At 39.0% G+C, this 25,369-nt stretch overlaps 1 protein-coding gene across 1 annotated transcript; it reads right to left on the reverse strand.

Moving 5' to 3' along the window:
• TMEM168 (transmembrane protein 168) lies at window positions 1-25,369 on the reverse strand. The gene is made up of 4 exons (XM_009635339.2): window positions 24,107-25,369; window positions 11,974-12,116; window positions 9,494-9,768; window positions 1-4,762 (listed from the first exon to the last, which is right to left on the reverse strand). Exons 1-4 carry the CDS (start codon window positions 25,241-25,243, stop codon window positions 4,215-4,217), a joined length of 2,103 nt encoding a protein of 700 aa, XP_009633634.1. The 5' UTR covers window positions 25,244-25,369; the 3' UTR covers window positions 1-4,214.

The raw sequence follows: 25,369 nt of genomic DNA on the forward strand, positions 1-25,369 counted from the left end.
ATAAACAAAAACATGAAATGGAAAGGAGCATCCAACCCAGCAAAATGTATTTAAGCGATATCACAAATACACCAAAAAGTTTATTTACAGATCTAAAATTGGTATGTCCAGTAAAAATCCTCCCACAAAAAAGTATTTATAAAGAAGAAATTTAACCCAGTTACATTGTCTGCTGCTGGCAACAAAGGTGCTTCATAACTAGCATAGCTTTCATTACGCCTTTGCAAGAGAAAGGGAAAAGTTAATAAAGGTGAAGAAATTATTTCTGGGAAAAACTCGAACTGAAGGCTGGACAACAAACGACAAGGCGTACAAAGCACAAGGAACTGCAAATATGTAACTCTGGTAGTGCAAAAATGAAGAAGAATGGCTTTTTTTCCCCCAATACTTGTTCAGAGAAAAACACTCCTGTGAATTTGCAATTCCTTTTAAAGACTTAAGTTTGTAGGACTTAGTGCATTTTCATGTCTCAGCAAGGCTGATACTATACAGGAGGTAAATGAAACAAAGTCCAGGTAAAATTACTGTCATGATATAAATTTGTCACAACCTTTACAAAAAAATGCCTGAATACACAGTACAGAGATAAGCCTTTGAAAAACAAGTTTAGATTTTCTCCATCCAGACAATTAATTGCTAAGCACATGACTGCTAAAGAAAACCAACTCGTATGGAAATGACAGAATATGTAACATTCTTTGGAATTAGATTTCAATTTCCCTTTCAGGCATTGCCCGTGTTTCGTACAGGGAACAGCGGAGGGGTAACTCCTCGTGCCTCGCTGGGGTTAGGAGCTCCCGCTGTGTTGTCCCTCGGGGACGTGCCTGGGGCTGGGCAGAGACCGCGGAGCTGCACAAGTGCCAGGAGCCGGAGAACTCCACCTCCACCTGGGAACGTGGGTCACGGTAGGACGCCGTGGTATTAGTTGGTGTAGAAGCAGGGAATTAATGCCATTGCATTCCTGAGGCTCTTCATCCTGCACCCTGGGATTTATTGTGTTTTGAAACACACGAGACAGTCTCTTTGTCCAAAAAGGCCTCACAGTTTTGAATGGCTGTAAACATTTCTTTTAGTTTAAATCAGCATTTTCATCATGCCTTTGCTGCTTAAAAAAAATAGTAAAATCAAAAGTAGGAATACCTTAGCTCATGTTAGAACCATTATCCAATTCAGAAAACTTGAGTTCTTTAATTGAGAAAACTGAAACAAATCTGCAAACACGTGATTAGTTTTGCAAATAATATTTTTGCTATATTCTTAGCTGACTCTTTATGCAACTTTCAGCAAACTGCTGAAGATCACCTAGTCTATCCTAGAGAAAATCTAACAGTTTGCTAAGTAAGCTGGAAACCACTTAATGAACGGAGGCAAACGATCAGCACCAACTGTTGTGTTTGTTCCCCCCAAAGCCAGGCCCATCCCTGCACTGCAGAAGGGATACTCCATTTTAGTCTGCTCGCAGTCCCAGGACAGGTCAGGAGCCCCCCACTTTTCCTGTTCCCCTTGATGTACAAAAAGAAAGATACAGATGATGTTCATAAAAAGGTAACAGTGGCAGGTACAGAGTAAGATGTACCCATTATAATTAGCAGAAGCGTTACGGTTGATGTCCAAAGCTTTTCCAAAACAAAACCGACCAACTTCTTGACTTTCAAATGTTCACAGGATGACCATCAGGTATTACAGTGTTACTTTAAGGGGACTTTCTTAAAAATTGCTAGTGCTCAAGTTGGAACAGTTTATGATGCAATCAGATGAACTTTTACTGAAATAGCAGTCAAACTAATGGTGATTTTAGAAACCAAATGATTGCCTTTATGCAATCTTCCTTCTCTGTACTCACGGGTTGTTGGCCAGAAATGGCTGAAAATTACTTCTGCAGAGGAGGCAGTGCTGCTTTTCTGCAACCTGACAGATGCTCGTTCAGCCTAACTTCAAGTGTCCAATTTATGTGCTTGATCGAGGAGCTTATGTACCCAGCCCAGGCTCCAGAGGAGGACTTAGAACAGAAGTGCTCTAGGATTATTAAACAGACATAAGGGATTTGTCTGCTTGACCTTTGGCATACAAAAGCAAAACAAACATAAATCTAATAGGCACAATCACAGGAAAATTCATCCTAAAATAGAGATCAAATGAGTCTTCCTCTAGAAATATTTAATTCTCTTTGTTAAGGAGCAGTGGAGCACTTCAGGTCACTGGCATGGATCCAGACATCTAGCTTTCAGACACTGGAATTTAAATGAGATGACTCCTACCTCAGGCTCCCACATTAGGAACTTAGGCCGGATACCTGAAATTAGATGGTAAGGTTACTCTCTGTCCTTACTGAGAACTGACTCCTCTTGAATCCGTGACAGAACTGCAATCACAGCGTGTACTTAGAGAAGACCCAATGGAACTGAGTCTTGGTAGGATTTCTCATCTCTCATTTCTTTGTCCCCTTTTCACTTTATAGAAGGGGCCAGAGAAAGGCAAAGCTGGCTGGGGAGTGGTGTTGTGCTAAACAAAGTTGTGTAATACACACTAATGCAGAAACTTAGTGGCTGTCACTTGTAAACCCTACAAAAATCACCATTTTTTTAAGTTGGTGGGTGCAAATTACTCTGGCTATTACAGATCTCATAACTTAATCACACATTTTATTTTCTGGGGTTACTAACGGGTATCGGTGTTAGCACATCCTCTAACTTAGCTGGCTAAAAAGTTCAAACCCTTGATGGCAAAGACTTAAAGAGCTCCTAAAGTATTTTCATGTATTTAAATTAAAAAAAACTAATAAGTTATATTTTAGACAAATACCAGGTAATGCCTAATATTTTTATTAAAATACTGATGGAAACAGAAAAAAGTAAACTCTAGGTCTAACTGGATTGCACACACATATGCAAAAAACCCACCAGAAACTGTACTGTCTTAGCTACAAAGCTGTTTCACTCCTCATTTTCTGTGCTTGAGAAAACAAGGTCAGAAAGCTATGAAGCTTCTCTGACTGAAGAGGAAAGGCTGGGGCAGGATTTCTGGAGTCCCATCCAGCTCTGTAAGTGGAAAGATTAAGATTAGGACCTTATGGCTGGGAGAACAGAGTTGAGGAATACTCTGGATTCACTCCTGTCCTAAGGGAACAATTTATTCTTTCTGGCAAACTTGGCTCGTGGTTTTACTAGATAATGAACTCATCAGTCCAGTCCTGTACTCAGCATTTTACAGAATCAAGGTCTTAGGCACAGCGAAGACTTCAGATAAACATGGAAACAAGGAAACACTTGTATTTCCATTTTTTATCTATGTATTATTTTCTTTGTTAAATTCCTTGGGTTTTCTTTTTTTTTCTTCAGAATAGCTTTCCAAAATACAAACTAATAAGAGCCTGGAAAAGACAGAGCCACCCTAACAGGCAAGGGAAAAACTCTCAGTGCACTTTTTATTCCATATATGAATTAACTACTGGGAGTATTTACCAAATAAATAAATAATAATAAAAAAGATCACCAGCAAGATACCGAATTTTGAACGTAACACTGAAATTTTTAAAACTGCACTTCAGAAAACATTGTCTGAACAGCACCAGAACATTAGAAGGTTGTCCGAGTTCCCTGTTTTCTGTGGCAAATTTCCACTGATGGCAGTAGACAACTGGGGCAGGGGCTGAAGATGTAAAAGCAAATAAAACTAAAGATTCTTGGTAGCTACTTACCTACAGTAGCTATTCATTCTCCTCTCTTATTTTTTTGGCTCAGTGCTGTTTTATAATACCCTTGACCCTACCATATAATTTCAAGGACATATAAATTGATTTTAGTATTAGCTTGGTTCCTTTCCTGTATTTGGGTCTTATAGTGGATATAAATGACAAACAAGCATGCTACAGCATTCACAGGAGCTGTGGTCCATCAAACTGGTGACTCTGAATGAAGGCTGCTTTAAGTAACGCATATGAACATGCAAACTGTCTCCAAAATGCATGGTCATATTAAATAAGTCTCTTACCTATGTACATACAGACAAGTAACAAAACTCAAATATCATAGTCCTACCCTCTTCTGTTTAAGATTGCAGTTTCTATCTGTTGCATATACTGTAGCTGCTCAAAGACCTGAATAAAGTGAGTGATGCAGACTTTTTCAGAGAAAAACAGTCATATAAAAAGTTGTAAGTACGGTACAGTGAGAAAGTTCCCAGAGCTCTAACTTCACTTTCTCTTTGGTTGCTAATTAGGATTTGACAAGTTTGAAACCCTGTCCTGTGTCCAGCACCGTGGGAAGAAACCAACTCATTTTCAGTCTTTTCAAGCACCTAAAACACGCTTTACAGACCCAGAACAGATTGAGACCACAAAACCAGTTTGCCAAATGTACTAATGGATAAGTGATACGTGGGAAGTATATCATCCAGTGTTTGGCAACATCGCTTCCCGTTGGCAAATGCAACGTGTAGTCGCTCCAGTGTTTTGACACACCATACACTGCTTTCACTGTACGTCCCTTCTCGGACCAGCTGATGTTACTGTCGGGGTTACAGTTGTACTCAACCCACTGCCTGGTGAAGTCACCAAGCTGTGGAGGGTCTGCTTCTTCAATGTCTACAACTCTGGCCATTTCTGCTCCTTGCACAGCAACATACTGGTCATTTACTTTTCTTACTTCTTTAACCCAAGGCTGAGAGTTCTCACAGTCTAAAACGATGATGAGTCGAGAACAAAAAGTGCTGTTCTTTTCTCTCCACCACTCCAACAGTGTGTCAAGCCGTAAAGCATCACCCCCTGCCACAAGGAAAAAAAGATTTAATATTAGGACGAAGAAACAGAAACCTCTGTAGAATTTTGACTGCAGGTTCCAGGAATCCCTTATTTTAACAACCTGGACAGATATAACAGAAGTTCTCAACTGATCCTCCCTCTCCAGAGAGGTATGAACTGATTCCACCTGACGTGCTGTGGCAGCGTGACAGCCTATTAAGAAACCTGGAAATAGCTAAACAAGAAAAGAAAACCTGAAATAGAGTTTATTTTGTATTAAATCATAGTAACTTGAAGAAACAAAAAGGATTATCTTTAATATGTTTTAATTAATTTTTAAAAGGACTCCAACCTTACCCTCACCAACTGTATCCTGGGCCAACTGCATCCTGGGCTGCCCCAAAAGAAGCATGGTCAGCAGGTCAAGAGGTGATTCTTCCCCTGCACTCTGCTCTCATGAGACCCCACTTGGAGTACTATGTCCAGCTCTGGGGCCCCCAACATCAGAAGGACGTGGACCCATTGGAGCAAGTCCAGAGAAGGGCCACAAAGATGCTCAGAGCGCTGAAGCACCTCTCCCATGAGGACAGGCTGAGAGACTTGGTGAAGGGAAGGGTCCAGGGAGAGCTTATAGCAGCCTTCCAGTACCTGAAGGGGCCCTACAAGAAAGCTGGAGAAGGACTTTCTACCAGGGCGTGTAGTGACAGGACAAGGGGTAACGGCTTTAAACTGAAAGAGGGCAGATTTAGATTAGATATAAGGAAGAAATTCTTCACTCTCAGGGTGGTGAGGCACTGGAACAGGTTGCTCTGAGAAGCTGTAGATGCCCCATCCCTGGAAGTGTTCAAGGCCATGTTGCATGGAGCTTTCAGCTCCATGGTCTAGTGGAAGGTGTCCCTGCCCATGGCAGGGGGGTGGGAACAAGATGATCTTTGAGGTCCCCTCCAACCTAAACCATTCTATGATTCCATGACTCGTCTTTTAAGGAAGAGAGGACTTCTGAACACAACACATGCTAACAGTTTTGAAGCAGAACGAGAAAGCCACCTCCAGGTACAACCATCACTTTAGCTTGAAAAATTCACATGACCAGAAATGGAGAGATTCACTCTGTAGACACGGTTGTCTTCAGAGCTTCAAGAAACTTAGAATTGGTATGGATTTACAAGTCAATGAAACAAAAACCTCAGAAGAATTTTTCCACAGTATTTATTTCCTACCAGCTCAGAAAACACTTGCAACTGAAGTGTCCAACTTCTCATGTTCCTTCTCTGCTCTTGCTTCAACAATGCTTCAAAAGAGCAGACTGTAATTAAAGTTACCTATAGCTGGGAGTCCTTCTGCACAAGTGTAATGGATACTGCAGGATCTATGTAGCTTTGAAAAGCAGACTACTTACTCAAGTGCCTAAGGAAAACATCTTGCAAACAAGTGAATAAAACTCCATTGGCTCCACAGTGACCATTAATGTGAAGAACTGATATGGCTAGGTGTTGGCAGGTTGGAGCTATGATACAGATTTACAATAAAAAAACCTCTAATTTGAAAATGTCAACCTTAAAAAAAATGAAGACTTTTAGAAAAAAGGTAGAAAAATGTTATTAAAAATAACTGCATTTTAACTCCATAGTGATTTTTATTGTGGAATATAAGTACATTTAGCAGTGTTTAAAATCTTGTTAGTAGGAATTTAACTGCATAGATGAATCTCAAACAGAACAGCTGCATATTTCAGCACTTACATTTCCACCTGTAAGGGGGGACAAAAAAGTGCTTCAAATTAATAGCTCAGAGTTAAAGCTTTGAGCATGCTATCACAGTTAAAGTAAAAGCAAAATTACAGGGCTACAACTTTCTCAAAAAAAAAGCAAACCTGGAAAACTTAGTATCAAAGAAAATTTTAATATACAAACCTACAGTAATGACTTGTCTTGGTATATGATCCCCAAATTGCTGTAGTTATTTACAGCACAGACTTGTATAGAAGCAATTTCCCTTTTCTAGGTATGCCTTCTGTGTCAATTAGCAGTAAAAATGTCTTTGTTCACGTTTTAAAGGCTTATAAATAAACTTTATTTTAGTGTAACTATGCAGGGGTGCAGGTGATTTCAAAACAGCACTGGACAGAACTGCCCAAAGAAAACCATCTCATCCTTCATACACACAAACACATGCTCAGCTTCTAACCCTACTGACCTCAAACACATGGACTTATCAGCCAGTGCAAGATTTGGGCACCAAGCTGTGTAAGAAAACCATGCACCTGGCCACATCTGGCTCTTTGACAGGTTTCGCAGGCAGTTAAGCTGACAGTTTCATTAGCCCAGGTCTTGCCTTTGCCTTCACTCAGAGAACGTGACCTCCCAGGTCATTTGGCTGCTCATACTTTATGCATGACTAGTTAACAGTTTCTTTTATACACCACTGTGCTACATCTCAGCTTCCAACAACAGAGAAACATCGTTAGTGAACTAATGAATCTGGTAAGCCTCCTTTAAAAGATGTCACTATAAAGCAAAGACTACACACACCGCTACTGCTGTATCATGGCATACGTCAGCAGTAAGACACTACTTTTTGTATTAGATCCAAATGTTATATTTCATTGTTGCCATCTCTCTTCATCCTCTCCAGACGTCGAAGGACAGTACACGTTACAGGAGCTGATGACCAAATGCTCCATCTGTCCAAAAATGCCACTGTCCAATACACCCGGTACAGCTACACAAACGAACAGCCTTCATCTTTTCAGTTTATACTCCAAGTTACATTTGGGGGCAGTGCTATCTGGAAGGAGTGTCAGGTTACACTCCACGATTTATCTAAAATTAATCACAAAAAAGGATGCAAGACAGGTTACAGCGGCCTGTTCCTCTCCTTTATGTGGCTACACATATCTCCAAGTAGAAGCTGAAAGATGTGCTTGGATAGAGAACTGAAAAGCAACTTCGTGAAAAAGCTGAACACCATGCATTTACATATCTTTTAGCACAGAAACTTTTCATTTATTGTAACGGTTATCTTGGGCCCTTATCCCAGAAGTGAAGACAAGAGTTTAATTTAGGCCACAGCTACCTGAACAGGTATACAGAGACCTGAGGTCCCCTGTCACACTCCAGGCTGGCCAGATGCAAGCCAGGACTGGTCTGGAAGCTATACAATTTTTGCAGCAACATGTGGCTCTCTGTATGCTACCAAGCTAACCGTGTCTATGGTGCTGGCAGGAGCATGGGCAGGAGGCAGTTTTGCCGCTATCCTGCTCCACGCCACGTGTGGACACACTCAGTGACTGCACAGGGCGGCAGCTGCTCTGGTGGACAAGACCACCTTGTTCTCGGAGAAGTCATTCAGCCACCCTGGCTCTGCACTGTGGTACGTCACTTGTGCTAAGCTCAGAGTGCAACTGTGGCTTTTTAAAATCACTGATACAGATGAAGCCTTTGAGAAAAAAAAATACGTGCTGCTTTTCAGCAGGTGTAACGGTTCAGGCATGGAGTTGCACCAGAACAGGTAGATGGCCTCCAGACAAAAACTGACCTGTGCCTCAGCATGACCACGTGCAAAGATTCCCTTTTTGCACACAGCAACCTCAGAAGCCCAGTTCCATACAGCAGGAGAGCAAGGCTAAACCCACCAATGATTTGAAAACTTTAGTAGGCTTACCAAAGACTACAGCTGAGATAGCACTGCCCATTATAAAGAGATCAGAAACAGGCCAAGAAAAGGGAAAGTGGTGAAGTCTATACTAAGCATACGACGAGGCATTAAACTGGCCCTTTATATAGGGGTTTGTAGTCTTGGGGCTACGCTGCGCCCACAGCGACTCTCAAACTCTAGGATGTCAGCAAACCATAGCTGTTTTCACGATACAAAGTTTGCAGTATGTTTGAAGACCTGCTTTTCTAGTGTGGATTGTATACCTGCCTCCCATTTCTTTTATCGATTCTGTCTTTTACAAAAAAAATAACAGAGCACATCTTAAGGACATGAATGCAGTTCTTTATGACAGCCTAACTCGCAGAGCGACACAGAATGCTGTTTGAATACTCTGCCATGTCCAGGGAATGAGATCATGCTTGCTCATTATAGTGAACAAATACTCCCCAAAATACAGGGGATATCTGTCTTTAGAGCAGAAGGGGGTCATTTCCACTACTTTTCTGGGGAAAAAAAAGGAATCTTTAAAGTTAACTTGCTGAATTGTAAGGGGAATATGAAATCATGTTTAAACTTGTAAGCATGCATTGGGGTCAACAGTAGTTCGACAATTTTGAGAACAAGTGTAAGATTAGATAGCTGCAAAAGGATTTTTATCAAAGTGACTAAATACTGAAATGACACAGAAGTTCACGAAGTAACTGACTGTCATACAGAGCAAGGTAAGGGAAGAGCTGCTTCTTTACATCAAGTTAACTGCATGCAAAAGGAGCTTCTGCAGTTCTCCGTTCTCTCCACCAGCAGAGGCAGGTAGCCTGCTACCTTGCCTGTTTTGATGAGTCCTTGTAGCCCCTGAAGCTCTTAACAGCCACGCTCTGTGTATTACCCATCCCTGTCTTCCTTCCCTGCCAGGGGCTTGTATGAACCTGTTCTCCAAAGACTGGTGGTTCTTTGCCACTCTGGACTATCAGGTAATAAATGTGACCAAAACTTCAAAGTTTTACAATACAGTATGATTTTTTAAAAGAACATTTTAATTGATTTGGAAAGTTTATCAATACCAACTATTAATAAAAAAAAAATCCGCAAACCAGTTACCTGCCAGTGCCCATTCGCCAGTGCCATGTGAGTGACCACTGTAATATAAAATGTAGGTATCGTGTCTGGGTCCATCTGCTGTCCGAAGTTCAAGAAAAGACTTGATCTTGGAGTGCAGGGTATCAAAGGTCAGTCCGCTTGTAGAGTAATCACAACCATATGTCTCAATCATGTGATATGCAAAAAATCTTTGGATGGCATTAAGCATGCCAGTAGACCTCAGATTTAACTCTTGTACATGCTCAGGCGGAAGAAGAGTTGGTTGGCCATCAGGACTAAAGAGAAGAAAAACAGCTATGATTATGATTTATAATTATTTCATGCTTAGCGGACTTTCAGCAAATTATGATGTTTTTCCCCTGTGCGTATTTTCTCTGCTGTGAAGTAGCACCCTTCTAAGTTCAAATTGATTTGAAATGTACAGTTTTTAAACAATTCAAAATACTGTATGAGTGAGGGACCATTATCTCCCCCTCCCTCTTGTCACACTTCCTCACTTCAAAGCGTAGTCCTTACACAACTCCATGCAACTCCCGCAGCTGAGAAGCAGGGAGAGAGAGGGGAGCTGTGATGTGAAGATGCTGGGCTTCAATGATTTCATTTAAGTCTCACTGAAAGAGCACTGCCTTCAGACAGGCATTTATTCACACAGAACTGGAAAGAAGAGCACGGAGAATGAGTGTTAGTCTGCACAAAACATTATGCAAACTAGTTTCCAACAACAGACTAAAGAGAAATGCAAGTACACACTTTGCTCAGATATTTTTATTAATTTCTCTCTGTTCCAAACTAGCCTTTATTCAATATGGTACTCATGGAAATACAGTAATTCTTACTTGTGTGTGCTGTTCAGATGGTGACCTTTCAGCATAAGAAATATGTTTCAGATTATGGTATTTACCGCTTAGAAAACGAAAGTTCTAAGAAAATTACAAACTAGACCTGGAACAAACCACATATATATAGATGTGTGTGTATATAGATGCATGTGTGTCTATGTATATATATGAATATGCATATATAAGAGAAGAGCACCTGGGTTCTCTGGGCAATGGACAGATTTTCTGGATGAAAACACAGAGATGGTCTTACTCTTCTAATACAAAATATTAGTTGTTTTTTATATATATTTATGTATGTATATATGTATTCTTCATGTATTTTGTCTGGAAGTCCATGTGTAAAGCTACTTGCTTTCTTTTTTGGTCTAGCTAATTAAATTTTGCACTTCCTCACCTGTCTAGTGCCTTCATGAAAGCTAACGTTGTACTACTACAATTACATTGAATACATCAGTATCAGTGTTTGTCTCAGCGAGTGAACACCAGGCCCATTACTGAAACAGTCAAGCTTTGTTAATAAGGGAAGTTTAGTTCTGTCAAGTCCTAAACACTTGCTCAAGAGTATCTCATTCACTCAGATATTAGATGGTATTGCAATAGCCAGAATAATAGAATACAATGAAAGTATTAAATCATTGCCATGGAAACAAAAAGAATTTATTTCTATTGTAATGTAAATTTTGAAAATTTATTTTTTTTATCCCTAACAATACTTGACTAAATGGATTTTTTTTTTTTAAAGACTGCACAGCTAGGGACTGTAGATCAAAGCTCAGAAAATTTGTTTTTACAATGTTTTAGACTATTTAAGATACAGTGATCTGAGATCAGCACGCTAACTTCTGTTTCTTTGCCTGTTTATTTTTTTCCCTACCCACTGAATCCATTACACATACTGCAAGCTGGGCAGTTTCCATAAACTGAACAGTTCTATTTTTAAGCCTCTCCTTTCAACTTACCACTTTGTTTCTCTTGTAACTCAACCAGGTAACTTACACAGCTCTCGTTTATCATTTACAAAAAAGATGTGTACACACAATTTTAATTATACAGCTAAAGTGGCATTTGCAAATTTAAAGCTTATAAGAAAAACACACAAATGGGCAAATAATTATAGTACAATCCCCCCACTCCCAAGCACTTCTCATACGGTAACATTTATATCAGAACAAAAATCAACTGTAAGTTCACAATACCAGTAACTGACATGTAGTCCACTTGCAAATCTAATTTCAATGTCTTCTAAATGTAGACACCATCTCATTTAATAGAATTTAAAATTGGTTTAAACCGATCTGTTTGGTTTATTCAATCTCGTGTTATAAAATAACTGCAGTCAGTCAAATGCCCCATCCTCCTTTGCGTGAGATATGGACTGTGGAATCTGCCTATGCACAACTGATGCATAAAGCATTCATTGGCCTTCTTAAAAGCAAATTAAATACGTGTAAAAGTGTGGAGTTTGGAGTTACTCATTCTTTTTGGAAGGTGAGGGAAAGGAAAAATACAAAATCTGCCTATTATTTAAATCTGTATGTAATTATTGAAAAATACAAGCAACAGCACTGCACTGCACTGCCTCTACAAGCTAACAGCACGATTACACTACTGTGAAGCTGAAATATGTGGTAACTATACCTGCAAAAGTTGGTGGGAATCACAACAGCATACCCAACACAGGTTCCTCCCAGACAGTTTCCCAGCTCGTGGAAAAGCCCATGAGCCATGGACTCCAGAGGTAACACGATGAGAAATGCACTCATGAAAATCCCATTAGTTGGCTAAAAAGAAAACAGAGATATTTAGGTATTCCATGATCCTTCCTATCTGTTGGTTATGGTTTTATGAATAGTTCCCTGTGTTTGATCAAACATAATTGGGTCCTGAAAAGTTATTATACGTAATATACAGTTATTTTCCCACATATTACATGGTGAAGTACTCTAAGGACAAATGAAGAAACAATCTGGGGGTTTGGGGAGAAGGTGGCTGGTAGGCAGGGATCACTCTTCTGAAAGGAAGGCATTTAAAAACAGTAACAGCACGGGACCTAGGTTTAAAAGCCCTGATCATAGCTTAGCTTTACCTATTTGAGCAGGAAAATCAAATGTCACAGAAATATTTATGTGCATAAAATAGGTGTATCTGTAAATATCTTCAGCATCAGCCCTTCATCAGTAAAGTACAACACAGATTGTTATGTATCTAGCATCACATGATAGCATACTATACTGCACCATTAAAAATATAGATTTAACTATTCTTGCTTTTTAACGCCAAGAGTTTTTAAAATATCCTTTGTGGAATGGTACATATCACACAGAAGGTGGTTTGTGAGGACATTTATGAACTTCATTGCAATTAAAAAGACAATTCTTTATCAGCTACATAAATATCAGATGAGAAGGGACATCTACTACAGGACTTTGTGGCATTCACGCAGCTACACTGCACTACATTGAGCTTTCCTGTAAAAAGCAGTTTTGGAAAAGATTACACTCACCATTACACAGATGATTTCTGTAAAAAAAAAGAAGTTTCAAAAGTTATGTATCAACCACTAGTACTAGTAAAATAAAAATGGACTGCTGAAATGCTAGCTGTCAGTGAGAGGCAGAACAGGTACAGATTCATTTTAATTATTTTAATATGATGTGAATGAGTTTAATGAGGCATTAAATGCTTTAGGAAAGGTAGAAATGGTATTATATAATTAACCAAGAACTGTAATATACATGGTGCGGTTATTAAATATTAATGTTTGTTACGTAGCAAAGGAAATAAATTCCTAGCTACGGATTTCTGTCTTGAGAAGAGTCCTGTGCCCTTTGACTCCACCTATGTTTTATTTGCTCTCTTTGCCTAAATCTACAATATTAATATTTTTTAAAAATCTGGATATTGCTTTACTATTTAACACTCAGTGATTTGATGTGGACTGGTAGTTCAGCTTAACACATAGACAAAGCTATAAATAATTTGCAAAGTAAATGACACGGAAAAAAGTTACACCTAAACCAACTCAGTTCTTGTTGACACATGGCACTAACTCAACTATATTCAGTTTGGAAACACGTCACATGACTTAGTCTGAAAGAACAGCTTTACCCATCTAATGTGCTTCCTGCCCTAAGGAAGAATACTGTTTGCTACCTGTCCCTTTAAGAAGTGTCCCATTATACTTCCGATGGAAGGATCTAACCTATGTATCCTTGAAATGGTGACAGCAATACTTCTAAGCACAAATAAACACCAGAATCTGATATTAACTGATAACTAACTGATGGCATTATTGATAGCACTATTCTCAAATAACTGGGAACTGTTAACTGATAGCGTTATTCTCAAATTCCAACATCTGAAACCACTATAAAGCTATACCCAGCTCCTCCTATGCTTTATATAATTCACGACAAATTGAAAGTTTATTTATTTAGCTTCTACCTCTCAAGGACATGAGGACATGATGATGAGCAGACATCAAATCATGTTACAGAACAACCACGGAGAGCCTCCCTTTACCCACAGCCCTGCACACCTTATCACAAAAATGCAATTAATATGCTCGTTGACTTGCTAACATTCGAGCTACAAGACTGGTTCGGCTGTAACAAGCCCATCAGCAGGTGATAACGCTGGTGTTAATACTGCAATCCGATCTCATATGGTATCGTGTAATTTGATGTTTTGGTGCTAATAATTGGCATGTACAAGGTTTAGAACAATGTGTGCCTATGAACTGCACACACATTACAGGACATTCAGAATCACTTTCATGTACATAAATTTCTTAGCCATCTCAGGAGGCACTTTGCATCATTCCAGATATATTCCGTTCCCTGTCCCAGTCTTGCCTAAACTCAGAGGGTCAGGATCAATGAGTGAGCAGATGGAACGTAATTAGGACAAGTGCAGAGAAGCATTCACATAGTGATTCTCCAGTTTTATGTCAGAGGATAAGGATTTTCAGAATAATTTCCCCCAAATCCATACAATAACCTGAAATCACCAGAAGACAGGAAAGCTTAAAACACTGTAACAACTATGGTGCAACCTCAACTCGTTTTGCTGTCAATAAGGAGAAAAAGAATCCTGTAACTAAAACAATAAAATTTTTGTTTCAAATTTATCAGCAGAAAGTGCTCATTTTTGTTGCTCAGTTTTCCAAATGCGCTCATAAAATGAAAAGGACTCAGAGCAGCAGCAATAAACACAGATTTGGTTAGTTTTCGTTCTATAGAAACCTTATAAAATATAAGATTTGATGAAACAGTGGAGTGCTCTAGCTAAATTAGTTGAAAGATTTGGAGACTGAGTTTTGCAATTTTAGATACAAGGATAATTTGCTTTAAGTTAAAAAAAAAAAAAAAGGAAGACTTGGATCCTGCAGAAACTGAATGGCTCGTCTGGAAAAGCTTCCTATTGATGATTGGTTAGTTTGAGGGTTTTCTAAACCTTGGGAAGACTGAATGCATGGACTGGGAAGTATTACAATGCATTTTTATGACAAATTCAGCTTTTCCATCGTATATAAATATGACATAAATAAATATGACTTTTATTGGATCTTGTTGGAGCAAGCTGCTCTTACATTGGATTACTGTTTTGATCACAGTGAACATATTACAAAATAAAAACCACATTTGCCCATAAAAACTACAGCCATCATAATACCCCAAAGAATACTATTGCATTATTACTTTATATGAATTTTATTGTAGAATCTTTCTTACAACATGCCATGTTGTTCTAAACACTCCCTGCATTTCCCCAATCCCCTAAACCCATGCAAGTTATTAAGCCCACAGTGTTCTGCAATAATGCAACTTCAGATCATCACAAAGTTTAATAGTTTTCACCAAACTTCTGATTGAGTCTGACTTCTAAAAAAATATTTACATTTAATTGTTGAAAGTACTCCTACTAATAGGAAGATACTGGCAAGAAAATTCACAAGTACTTGTGAGATAAGGATCCTACATAGAGACTGTAAGGATCATCTCAGTGATCCATCTTGCTCTGTATCCTGCTTTGAGTTTGTACCAAATATTAAAGAGGCATGGGAAATATGCTCTATAGTGTTATGAATCAATTCAGCTCCATCTGAAGTTTTAACTTTGTCTTCATTTAGTGGCCATCTTACGCTATGGAGTAGGAAAGTATTGCTAGTATGGATATTTTACATTTATAGACATCTATCTAACGTAAAGATGCTGGCACTTGCTGTCAGTACTTTCTCAACAGAAAGAAATATATCACTAACAAATATAAAAGTGATTAATGATGTTTAGAGCAGCCCTATAGTAAGATAATAAAATATTTTAATTCAGCACTGCAAAAAACGACTGGTGGCATTTTAAAATACCTAAACTGTAAGAACTGGAAATAGCAAAAAATAGTATCTTATTAAGTTAGTAATTACTGTAAATCTGGTACCTCTTTTAAGATAACAGTTAAGATGCCAGGTGGAGACTGTCAGGGCTTTACTAAATCCAGAAGATTTGATGACTGGTCCTTAATGGAGCAGATGGCCACGGATGCATAGGCGGAGCCAGAAAGGGATTTTGTTCTTTCATCTGTTCAACCCATTTTCATTCTGTTTTCGACTGCATTGGCAATCTCAGCCTGCAGTACGTCCCTGTACTCCAAGAGCCCATTGATTCCAGACAGACTGCTCAAAAAGCAAACAGAAGACAGGGACCATCTCTGCAATCCCACTGAAAACATGAGAAGCCATTTTATCTCTTAGTCTTTGGGATTTTTTGCCTTCTTCTGTTTTCTTCTAAATGAATATTTAGAAAATACACAGTGTGTTCTCATTTCAAATAATGTAGAAAAGGTAAAAAAATATATACTTCTTGCCTCTGATGACTGAAATAATAGATAAAAAGATGAGTGAGATTCACTAGCAGTATTATCTTTCCACTTATTTTAGCTTTTCAAGCAATGCTTATTGTCAAGTGTAACTGTTAAAACACCAGAAGAATTTAGAGGCATTTTAAAGCCAAGATCCATAATTTTATACTGATGGATAGGACAACTCCAGTCCCAAGGTGTAAACCACTGTCAGAAGTGGAACAATTCTGGAACTGTATTTAACAATGGAACATTACTGACATGTGACTGACGAAAATAAGGAGGAGGAAGAAAAAAGAAAACAAACCCCAAACGTTAGTTTCAATTGGAAGCCGGTCACAAAGACCTACAGAAAAACCTGATTAAAACAGAAACAAATTACTAAACATATGTCAACTAAGATGATCACAGAATCACTGAATGGTTGAGGTTGGAAGGGGCCTCTGGAAATCGTCTGGTCCAACCCGCTGCTCAAGCAGGAGCACGTAGAGCAGCCTGCCCGGGACTGTATGTAACAGACCAACAACTGAGGTGGCGTACAAAGATGCCTTTGTGTATTTCCAAGAAAAAGATTCTGTCCTGCTTTTCCTGAATAATATTTACCTATTTTTATATACCCATATACACACACGCACGCGCAAGTACAAAATAAACAGTTCTGCTTTGCTCCTCTGCAGTGATTTTGCAGAACCAAAGTAGTATATGCTCCATCACGGAGAAGGCTCAGCAGAAAAAGGACAAGATAACTAATCTGCAAATATTTGATGGATAGCTTATTCCAAATGAAAACAAGAGATGCTTATTACAGGTAAAAAGAAGCTTTAAGACAAAATTTGTAGAGTTACAATGTAGATCAACTACCAGAGGAAACTGCCTTATAACACATCACTGAATGAAAGAATAGTCTCTAGAGAATAATCCATTGCTTCTGACTATTAAAGCAGCCCCAGGAAAATCTAGAAAACGTTTGCAGAAAACAATCATCATGTTCACTGGCAGATGGATTTAATGTGTTATGTTTCCCATCCCTGACATGGGAAACCTGCGCTTTAGTCTACGTGCATTTGTCCCAGCAAAACCAGAAGTGGCTGTCAATTTAAAACCACTCTAAATGGATTTCTGATTTTTTTTTTAAATATAAAAATTTGAATTCTGGAATTAATGAGACTTTGACAGCAAAGTTTAACACATAAACCAGACACTTCAGACTAACACCGAATACTTCCTTTTTCTTGTCACCAGAGATCCCCTTCATGACCTAGGGCCTCTGGAGGTGGTGGGGGCAGCAGCACGGTGCTGCCACTGTGGATGTGAGCAGGCAGCCTGACCTAGCCCTCGGGACAGGCCTGGAGAGGCAGAGAGCCAAGGAGGGCTGAGCACCTACTGCGGAGAGGAAGATGGGTGGCAAAAATTAACAGGATAGCAGGTGAGTTTGAGAAGAAATTATCAGCAGTGAGCAAGGGGGATTTAAGATCCAGTTTAAGAGATGATGAGAGAGTTGGCAATGAGGGAATAATGTTATTGCAAAAGAAACTGAACAGATGAGAAATAGCGAGGCACAGATATGCAAGTCAAATCGGTGAGGAGGGGAAAAACCAACTGAGGAATAGAAAGGGGGGAACTAAAGATGACCAGACAGAGAGAGAGGGGAAAACCAACCAACCAACCAAATGCAGGAGTGAAATGGCTATTTGAGAAAATACAGAGAGAGACCAGAGGGTGCAGCAGAGCTGGGGGTCGGGGGGTGATATTTAACTGCACAAGCAAAGGCTGAGGAGGACTGGATTAAAAATACAAGTCAGGAAGAAAAGCAGGGGAAAATGAAGGAGAAGGACTGGATATGATTTGCATTCAAAACAGTTATTTAATCTGTGATGCTAACAAAAGTATGTGCAGGTAAATACAGAGGTTACTTAGAAAACTTCTTACTATTCAGAAAACAATCTTGTTTTTAGAGAAGTTTAAAAGTCACCATCTTCAATTAAAGGCATCGTAAACTGAGCTTTCAAGAAACACCAGCCAATCACACCACAACAGACTACAAAATCACTAACTCTCCCCAAACCAAGAAAGTACTCATACATAAACTAACTTTTCTTCCATGAATAATTTGAGTTCAACAGAACTGTACACCTAAGTACAAGTACTCATGCATATCATGAAGACTATTATTTTACTAACCCATAAAACTCACTAAAACCAAGAATAATGTACTGAAAGTACTTCATTCCATTACTTTACCTGTCTCTGACATAGTTAATTTTTCTTTTGGTAATATGAAATACAGACCTTCCAGGGATAATAACTCTCTTTGGCCAGTAATTCAGAAAAACTGTACTGTTACCTTGACATGGAGCACTTAACAAAATCTGATTTTAAATTTCTGAGGAAAAGATTCCTCCAAACCTTTCCAAGATTTTTGCTTGCAAATTCCAAGACCTCCATCTGCAAATTTTTCATCATTTTATTGGCTTCCAAGAGAAATAATGCTGGAGTCATTTGCATGACTTCTGCTGGATCTTGTCCCATCCAAGGGCCTAATTATGGACAGGCACATGAGTAATTGCTGAAATGAGTAAGTTGGCGTTAAAGAGCCTATTGATCTGACTGAAATTACTCACACAAATGTAAAGGCAGGTGCAGAACACTTCCAGCAGATTTTGGAAGGAAAAGGTCAGTGTATTTCTACCAAGAAGGCAAGGTGTCCTTCCTCTCCAGCTAAAGCAGGGATTAATTCTCAGAAGCAGACCATGTCCCAGCTGAAACATGCCCCACTGAAAAGCTATTACTCCACTTCTGAATGCAACCAGCTTTAGCAAATTACTTTTACACTTCTTGGGCTTCCTGAGCTCATCCTCCAGCTTCAGACAGACCAGATGATTCTGCTCTTCACATTTAAAGCTTGATCTGTCAGAGAGAGATTCTGCTTTCAGGAGCCACAGTTCTTCCCAAGCACATACCAAAGCATCAGCAGCAGACACTTTCAACCCTTGGCTTATTACAAGGGCCAAGTTCCCCTGAAAGAAAGGTCCTTGGCTAAGGGGACTTCCAGCCTCAACAGTTCTGCATGAGTCAGAAAACCACTGTGTGTGCAACGGTGGGTTAACTAACCTCACTTTAAAAGCCTGTCTGCAAAGGGAGATTTGATATTTTTCTGGCAATTTAATCAAATAGGATACTTCTAGCCACCAATTAGCAGACAACCAACTTTTAGGTCTTGACCTTTCATGCACTTGAGATTTATATGATGCACAGATATTACAGTTTTTAAAAACATTAAAAGGGCAAATGTAATGTGCCTGTAACAAAGTCTTCCATGAAACAGAACCCCTCCCCTCCGCTACCTCATTCTGGCTATCAGCTAACACACAGGGCTGAGCTAGACTTTTTATACGCTAGAGCTAATTACTTACAGTTGATTGTTAGAAAGTACCTTTCCAAAGCTTAGGGTTCTAACTGATTCTATTCATTATATAGGAGATCAAATAGCAGACCATGAAGCCATTTTAAGCCACCTCTCTTATCAAATGCAGTAACAATAAACAAGTTTTCAGTACATCTTCAGAGTGAAGAAAGGTATCAATAAAAAATGCTTCACCTTCTAGGTGACACTTAACAGATTTCAAATATAATTAGCACTTACTAAAATGACAACAGAAATTGCAAACTGCAAGTTGCAAAGACTGAAAACTGTTAATCTCACATATATGAAAAAAGTTTTAAGCAATTTTAAAAAGTGCAAACACATTTTCAGGAACTGGTGACTAAGGAACATTTGGCATTCCTAAGGATATAAGGAAAAATATGTTGAACATTTAAGTAAAAAAAAAAAAAAAAATCCGTAATATAAGAATGTAAGAGTGGCTGCATTAGGTTGCACCAAAAGTCCATCTAGAAGAATGTCTTGTCTCCAACTAGAGGCCAAATGGATGCCTAGGAAAGACTGTAAGGACAGACCAAGCACGTATGCTTCCTGAGTATTCCAACCACCGGTGGCTCAAGGACTTCCTGAGCCAGATGTGATTTCCATATAGTACATAAACCTCAGTGAGATTATTTCCATGAACTTGTCCAGCTTCCTCCTGAGCCTCTGCAACTGCTCGGCACACACAGCATGCCATGGTACACAGCCCCCGAGCTAACTCCACGCTCTACGAGGAAGTATTCCCATCCATCTGGCTCGAGCCTGCTTCTTGCCAACTTGATTCCCCTCAATTTTGCACTGGAACCGATTGTTTATTGTCTCTTACTGTTTACCTTCTCCTACATCACATATATGATGGTATATGTTCATCACACTCTCACTTAGTTTTCTCTTTTCCTGACTCAAGCATTCTTGTTTATTCATTCCCTCCATGTAAACTGTTTCATGTCTATAATGAATTTTGTTGCCCTTCTCTGAACCTTCGCTTGTTTTCTTAACCTACAGGATGGCAAGAAAGAACTGCACTGTTACTCAAAATGTGGAAGCCAGGGATTTATACAGTGGCATAATGATACCTCCGAGTCCCTTCTAATAATTCGCAGCATTAAATTTGCTTTTTTGACCACTAATAAACATTAAGCTGATGTTTTGATGGAAAGGCATCTAACACAGCCCTAAGATCTCTTTCTACCACATAGTGATGTCATTAGCTTTTTTATGCAGCAAAGTTTTCTTAAAAACAAAACAAACCCAAAGAAACCCCTGAAATCCCAACCTGCTAAGTATTTAGCAATAACTATTTTTAAAGAGGAAAGGCAGAGAGTGTTCTTCAACAGTCTGATTTTTTTCTTTAACTGTTACAATACACATAAATCACCATAATTAAAGTACATATTCACTGGAGAAGCTTGTTTTCTACATTACTGTTGAGCTTGTTAGACCTCCTGAAACAGCAGACTCAAAAATCCAGCAAAGGATTCTAAAGTAGAGTCTTGAGGCCTTGAATTCCCCCTACAAAGAAGAAAAAATACTAGTTTCCTTAAACTTCTAGAAAAAAACAAATGCCCTGCAATAGGGTAAATTATGTGCTTATGCATCATTGCTTTCTTACTTCTAATTATTGTGAAACCTTAGGCTAGCCAGAAAAATACAGAAAAGGCCACAGTTTCATACAGTCACTATAATAAATGATACATCCATTTATTAAATTATGTTCTGGCCAGGTCTGATAAAGTATTTAATTTTCTGACAACAGATGGAATAGGCACAGTGATCTGCAAGGCAAACATCACAACATCTTCTGAAGTAGAAATTCTTTTAGTTGGAGACATAATTGCATTCATAATCTGAAGCTAATTCATTACTATAAATACATGATGAAAGAAATATAAATATAGTAAAATAAATCTAAATGTAATTATGTACTAAAAATAAGAAAAAAATGGATTTCCTGACCAGCAGAACTATTTGGTCTGATGCCTTTCCCTTTTGCCACTACAATTACTTCTCTTCCCACTGCATAGGCAAATACGCAACCTATCAGACAGAGGAGATGAGCAACAGCTTATCTTGTTTACACACAGGACGCTACAAACTGAAGTTAGCCAATAACAAATATTAAAATTTTAGACGAGTTGCCAGTTTGCTTCTTGTGAGCAGTACTGCACAAGTCATTCCACAGTACAACAGCACTTCTGCAGAATTAGAGAGGCCCAAAAATTGTCAGGTGTGTAACAGCTGCAGTTATTTTGGGGCAGAGGACAGAGAGAGAAAAAAATTACAATGAATTATCAATCATTGTGATGAGAAAAAAGTAGCAAGATGAGTATGAATCCAGTTCTCCTTTGCTTAGGCAGACAGCCTGCAGTAATAAAGCAGTTCTAAAGGAAGCGCCTGTGTGCTTCAAACAGATAGTGTGGGGCAAGGGGGCCCTTCCCCTGAAGGGCTACAGCAGGAGATCCTGCCCAAGCCTGGTGGTTAACTCCCTGCAGACAGGCTTAGGACGTCAGCAAAAGAAACTGCCTCTTTCCAGGGACCATCTGGACAACTTACGCGCTTCATTTGTTGTGACTGCTTTGTTAGGTGTAACTAGGTGGAGTAACTCCATCCAAGTAACTTTAAAACTATGTAATTATTAACTAACATGATGCTAAAGGAGGAGGGCAAGGATAGAGAAATTACTATCTGATAGAGGTGGTAAAAAATTGCTTTTGCTGAAAAAATAGTCATCTAGCATGCAAAAACTGAAGACTCGCATTTTGATAAAATCACACAAGTCTCAGATGAAAAAGTATGCAAGTGAGAAATAGAATCACAGTATTATAGAATCATTAAGGTCGGAAAAGTCCAGCCATCAACCCAACACTACCTACTTAACCATCTCCCCGAAGCGCCACATCTACACGTTTTTTGAACACCTCCAGGGATGGTGACTCCACTACCTCCCTGGGCAGCCTGTTCCAATGCTTGATCACTCTTGCAGTAAAGAAATTTTGCCTAACCTCCAGTCTAAACCTCCCCTGGCGCAACTTGGGGCAATTTCCTCTCGTCCTATCGCCCGTTACCTGGGAGAAGGGACCAAAACCCACCTCGCTACAACCTCCTTTCAGGTAGTTGTAGAGAGGAATAAGGTCTCCCCTCAGCCAAATATTAGCATGCCGACATTCCATCTCTATTGTTTCTGTCTCCCAAACCACTTTCTCATTTCTTTCAGTGCAATAGCACCTTCACTTTCTGTAAATAGATTTTGGGGGATTTTTCTTCTCTACTCATTTTTGGTTCTATTTCTTCCTTTTGTCCTTTCTGCAAGACCACACGCTACAGCTTTGCATACTGATACTTTTACAAAGAAAGCGCGAAACTATCCAGGCTCATCTGTTAATCTCTAATACTCTTCATGCAAAAAACCAAACCAAAACAAAAAAAACGCCAAAACCCCACCAAAAAAACCCACCCCCAAAATACAAAAGTGAAACCAAATCAAACAAAAACACTAACACACAAAACTTCACAAAATAACTGTCAATTTCCTTTTCCACCAAGTTCTTGAACACCTTTCATCCACGAGGTTATTTAACCTAAGAAAATCTGCAGGAATGGGCAGCAAATTGTTTTGGAAACACTATAAAGACATTTCCATAAACTGGATCTGCCTTAAATAATATATAATTATAATACATATATAGGATTCATTTAAGAGATGCATGCGTAAAAGAAAAGACTGTGGGGCTTTTTAGATCAACTGAAAAAAGAAAACAGATACTAAATTCTCTTTTCACCCTGCTGCAACTGTGACAACACACAATGTACTTTAACTTGGGCACTGAACAAACATTTTGAGAGAAATGTATGTTTTCTGCTAAAGAAAAGACAACATCCTTAATTCAGAAACAGAAAGAGAAGTCAAAGAACGCTGTGCCATTTTGAGGCCTGGTCTTTCAGAGGACATATCCTGTGGCGTGTAACCAGATTTGAAAATAAGATACTTAGAGCACATGCTATAGCAACAATTTGCCAGTTTATAAGCTGATCTCTAGCTCCACATTAATGGTTAAATGCAAAGCAAAAATATTGAAAAATACATTCTTAAACCGCAAATTTTCCTTGATTCAATTAAAATAGTCCATAAGAAAAGCGTGTGCTGCTGGGGTTCAACACTGTGATTTAGTTTGAAAACAAATTTTATGGCACAATGAATTCAAAAGCAAAGTAACTTCATAAGCTGGTAAACTTAAAAATACTTCGCACACTTTTGCCCTGGAAGCATTAACTGTTCCTATTCTGCCCATATAAGGAAGCTGGTGAGATCTAGCTCCCTTAAAGCAGCACAAAGCGTTAAATTTGAAGAGCACGCTGGCGAAAGCAAGTGTTCCAACATCAAATTGCTGAGCCACAGCACATCAACAAATGTCACATGAATTTTAAGGAGTAGTCAGCAGTTCTCAGGAGCATTCTCAACAGGGAGACGAAGATACAGAAATTATTACTTACCTGCCAAGAAACGGCCCCCAAAACAGCAGTCGCGACAAGACTGAAAAATACTAGCTGTTGCGAAATTAAACAGAAGTGACGCATTCCTTTAGATGCCATAACTCTGTCAAGGCTGTTGTTTTCTGCGCAGTGGGTATAGTATACCTTGTGACAGTCATTTAGTTTTGTGTGAAAACCCCAAAGAGTTATAAAAAAAATGATGTGACAAATCATCCAGAAAATTCCAAAAATAGAAAAACCAGGTATCACAAAATACCAGAGATCCAAATCACGTAGTTTAAAGGCTGCAAGAATGAAAAAGATTAGTTCAATGACTCCAACTGAGATGACAGAAAGACGCCTGCAAATTTTGCCACGGTACAAGTAGGGCTTCCATCGTTCAGTAACTGAAAGTCCACTGAAGTAAACGTCGAGCAGGGGATCTGAAATCAGGCAGCTGAAGAAACATGCCAAGGCAAATGGGTTTGTGGGGATTTGCAGTGATGGAAAAAAGAGTAAGGATGCAATGGCTCCAAAAATTGCCAAATTTGGAATTGCCAAAAAAGACTTCATACGTAAGTCAATAATCAACATAGCCAAAGCCAGGACCAACAGAATAATACTCATAGATTTTTCTACCAGCATAGTTGTGCTGGCAATTGCAAATCCAACTAGCTCCAAAAATTCAACTGTTGTCAGCAGAGTCGGTCGATGATGAATACAACCACAAATCCTCTCAACCAAAGCACATAATATCCTTAAAACAATGGCAGAAAGGAGCAAATATTTAGTAGCTTCTTCTTTCACATCCGTTTTGAAGGCAGAATTATTAAGAAAACAGAGAAGGCCAAGCAAAAAACCAAACCAAAGATTGGAGAGACTCAGACTTGCTGTTTCCATTGAAAAATAGTAGTACAGTATGCTGGCAATTCCAAGAACAAAGAGCCCCAGAATAAATATAACCAAAATCAGCGCGTCCGCAGTTTTTTCCCATCTGACATAAAGGCCCATGCAAATGGCAACCAGTAAGTTGATTCTGGCAAGATAGCCAAGGTATCTGACTGATGAATGCATGTTCACTTCTCTGTTTGCTTCTTCTAGCCTTGTCATTGCTGCATAGAGACAATGACTAACACAGTAACGCAGTGACCTACACATGTAAACTGCAGTTAGGGGGTTTTACCCACTTGACTGAAAATAAATATTTGGGTTTCATCCAACAAACACAATGCAATTGCGGCCTTCTGTAATATCATTTCAGTAACACTGGTCCAGAATCACGGA

Source organism: Egretta garzetta, unplaced genomic scaffold (genome assembly GCF_000687185.1).
Source record: "Egretta garzetta isolate BGI_Z169 unplaced genomic scaffold, ASM68718v1 scaffold503, whole genome shotgun sequence".
Classification (NCBI taxonomy): domain Eukaryota; kingdom Metazoa; phylum Chordata; class Aves; order Pelecaniformes; family Ardeidae; genus Egretta; species Egretta garzetta.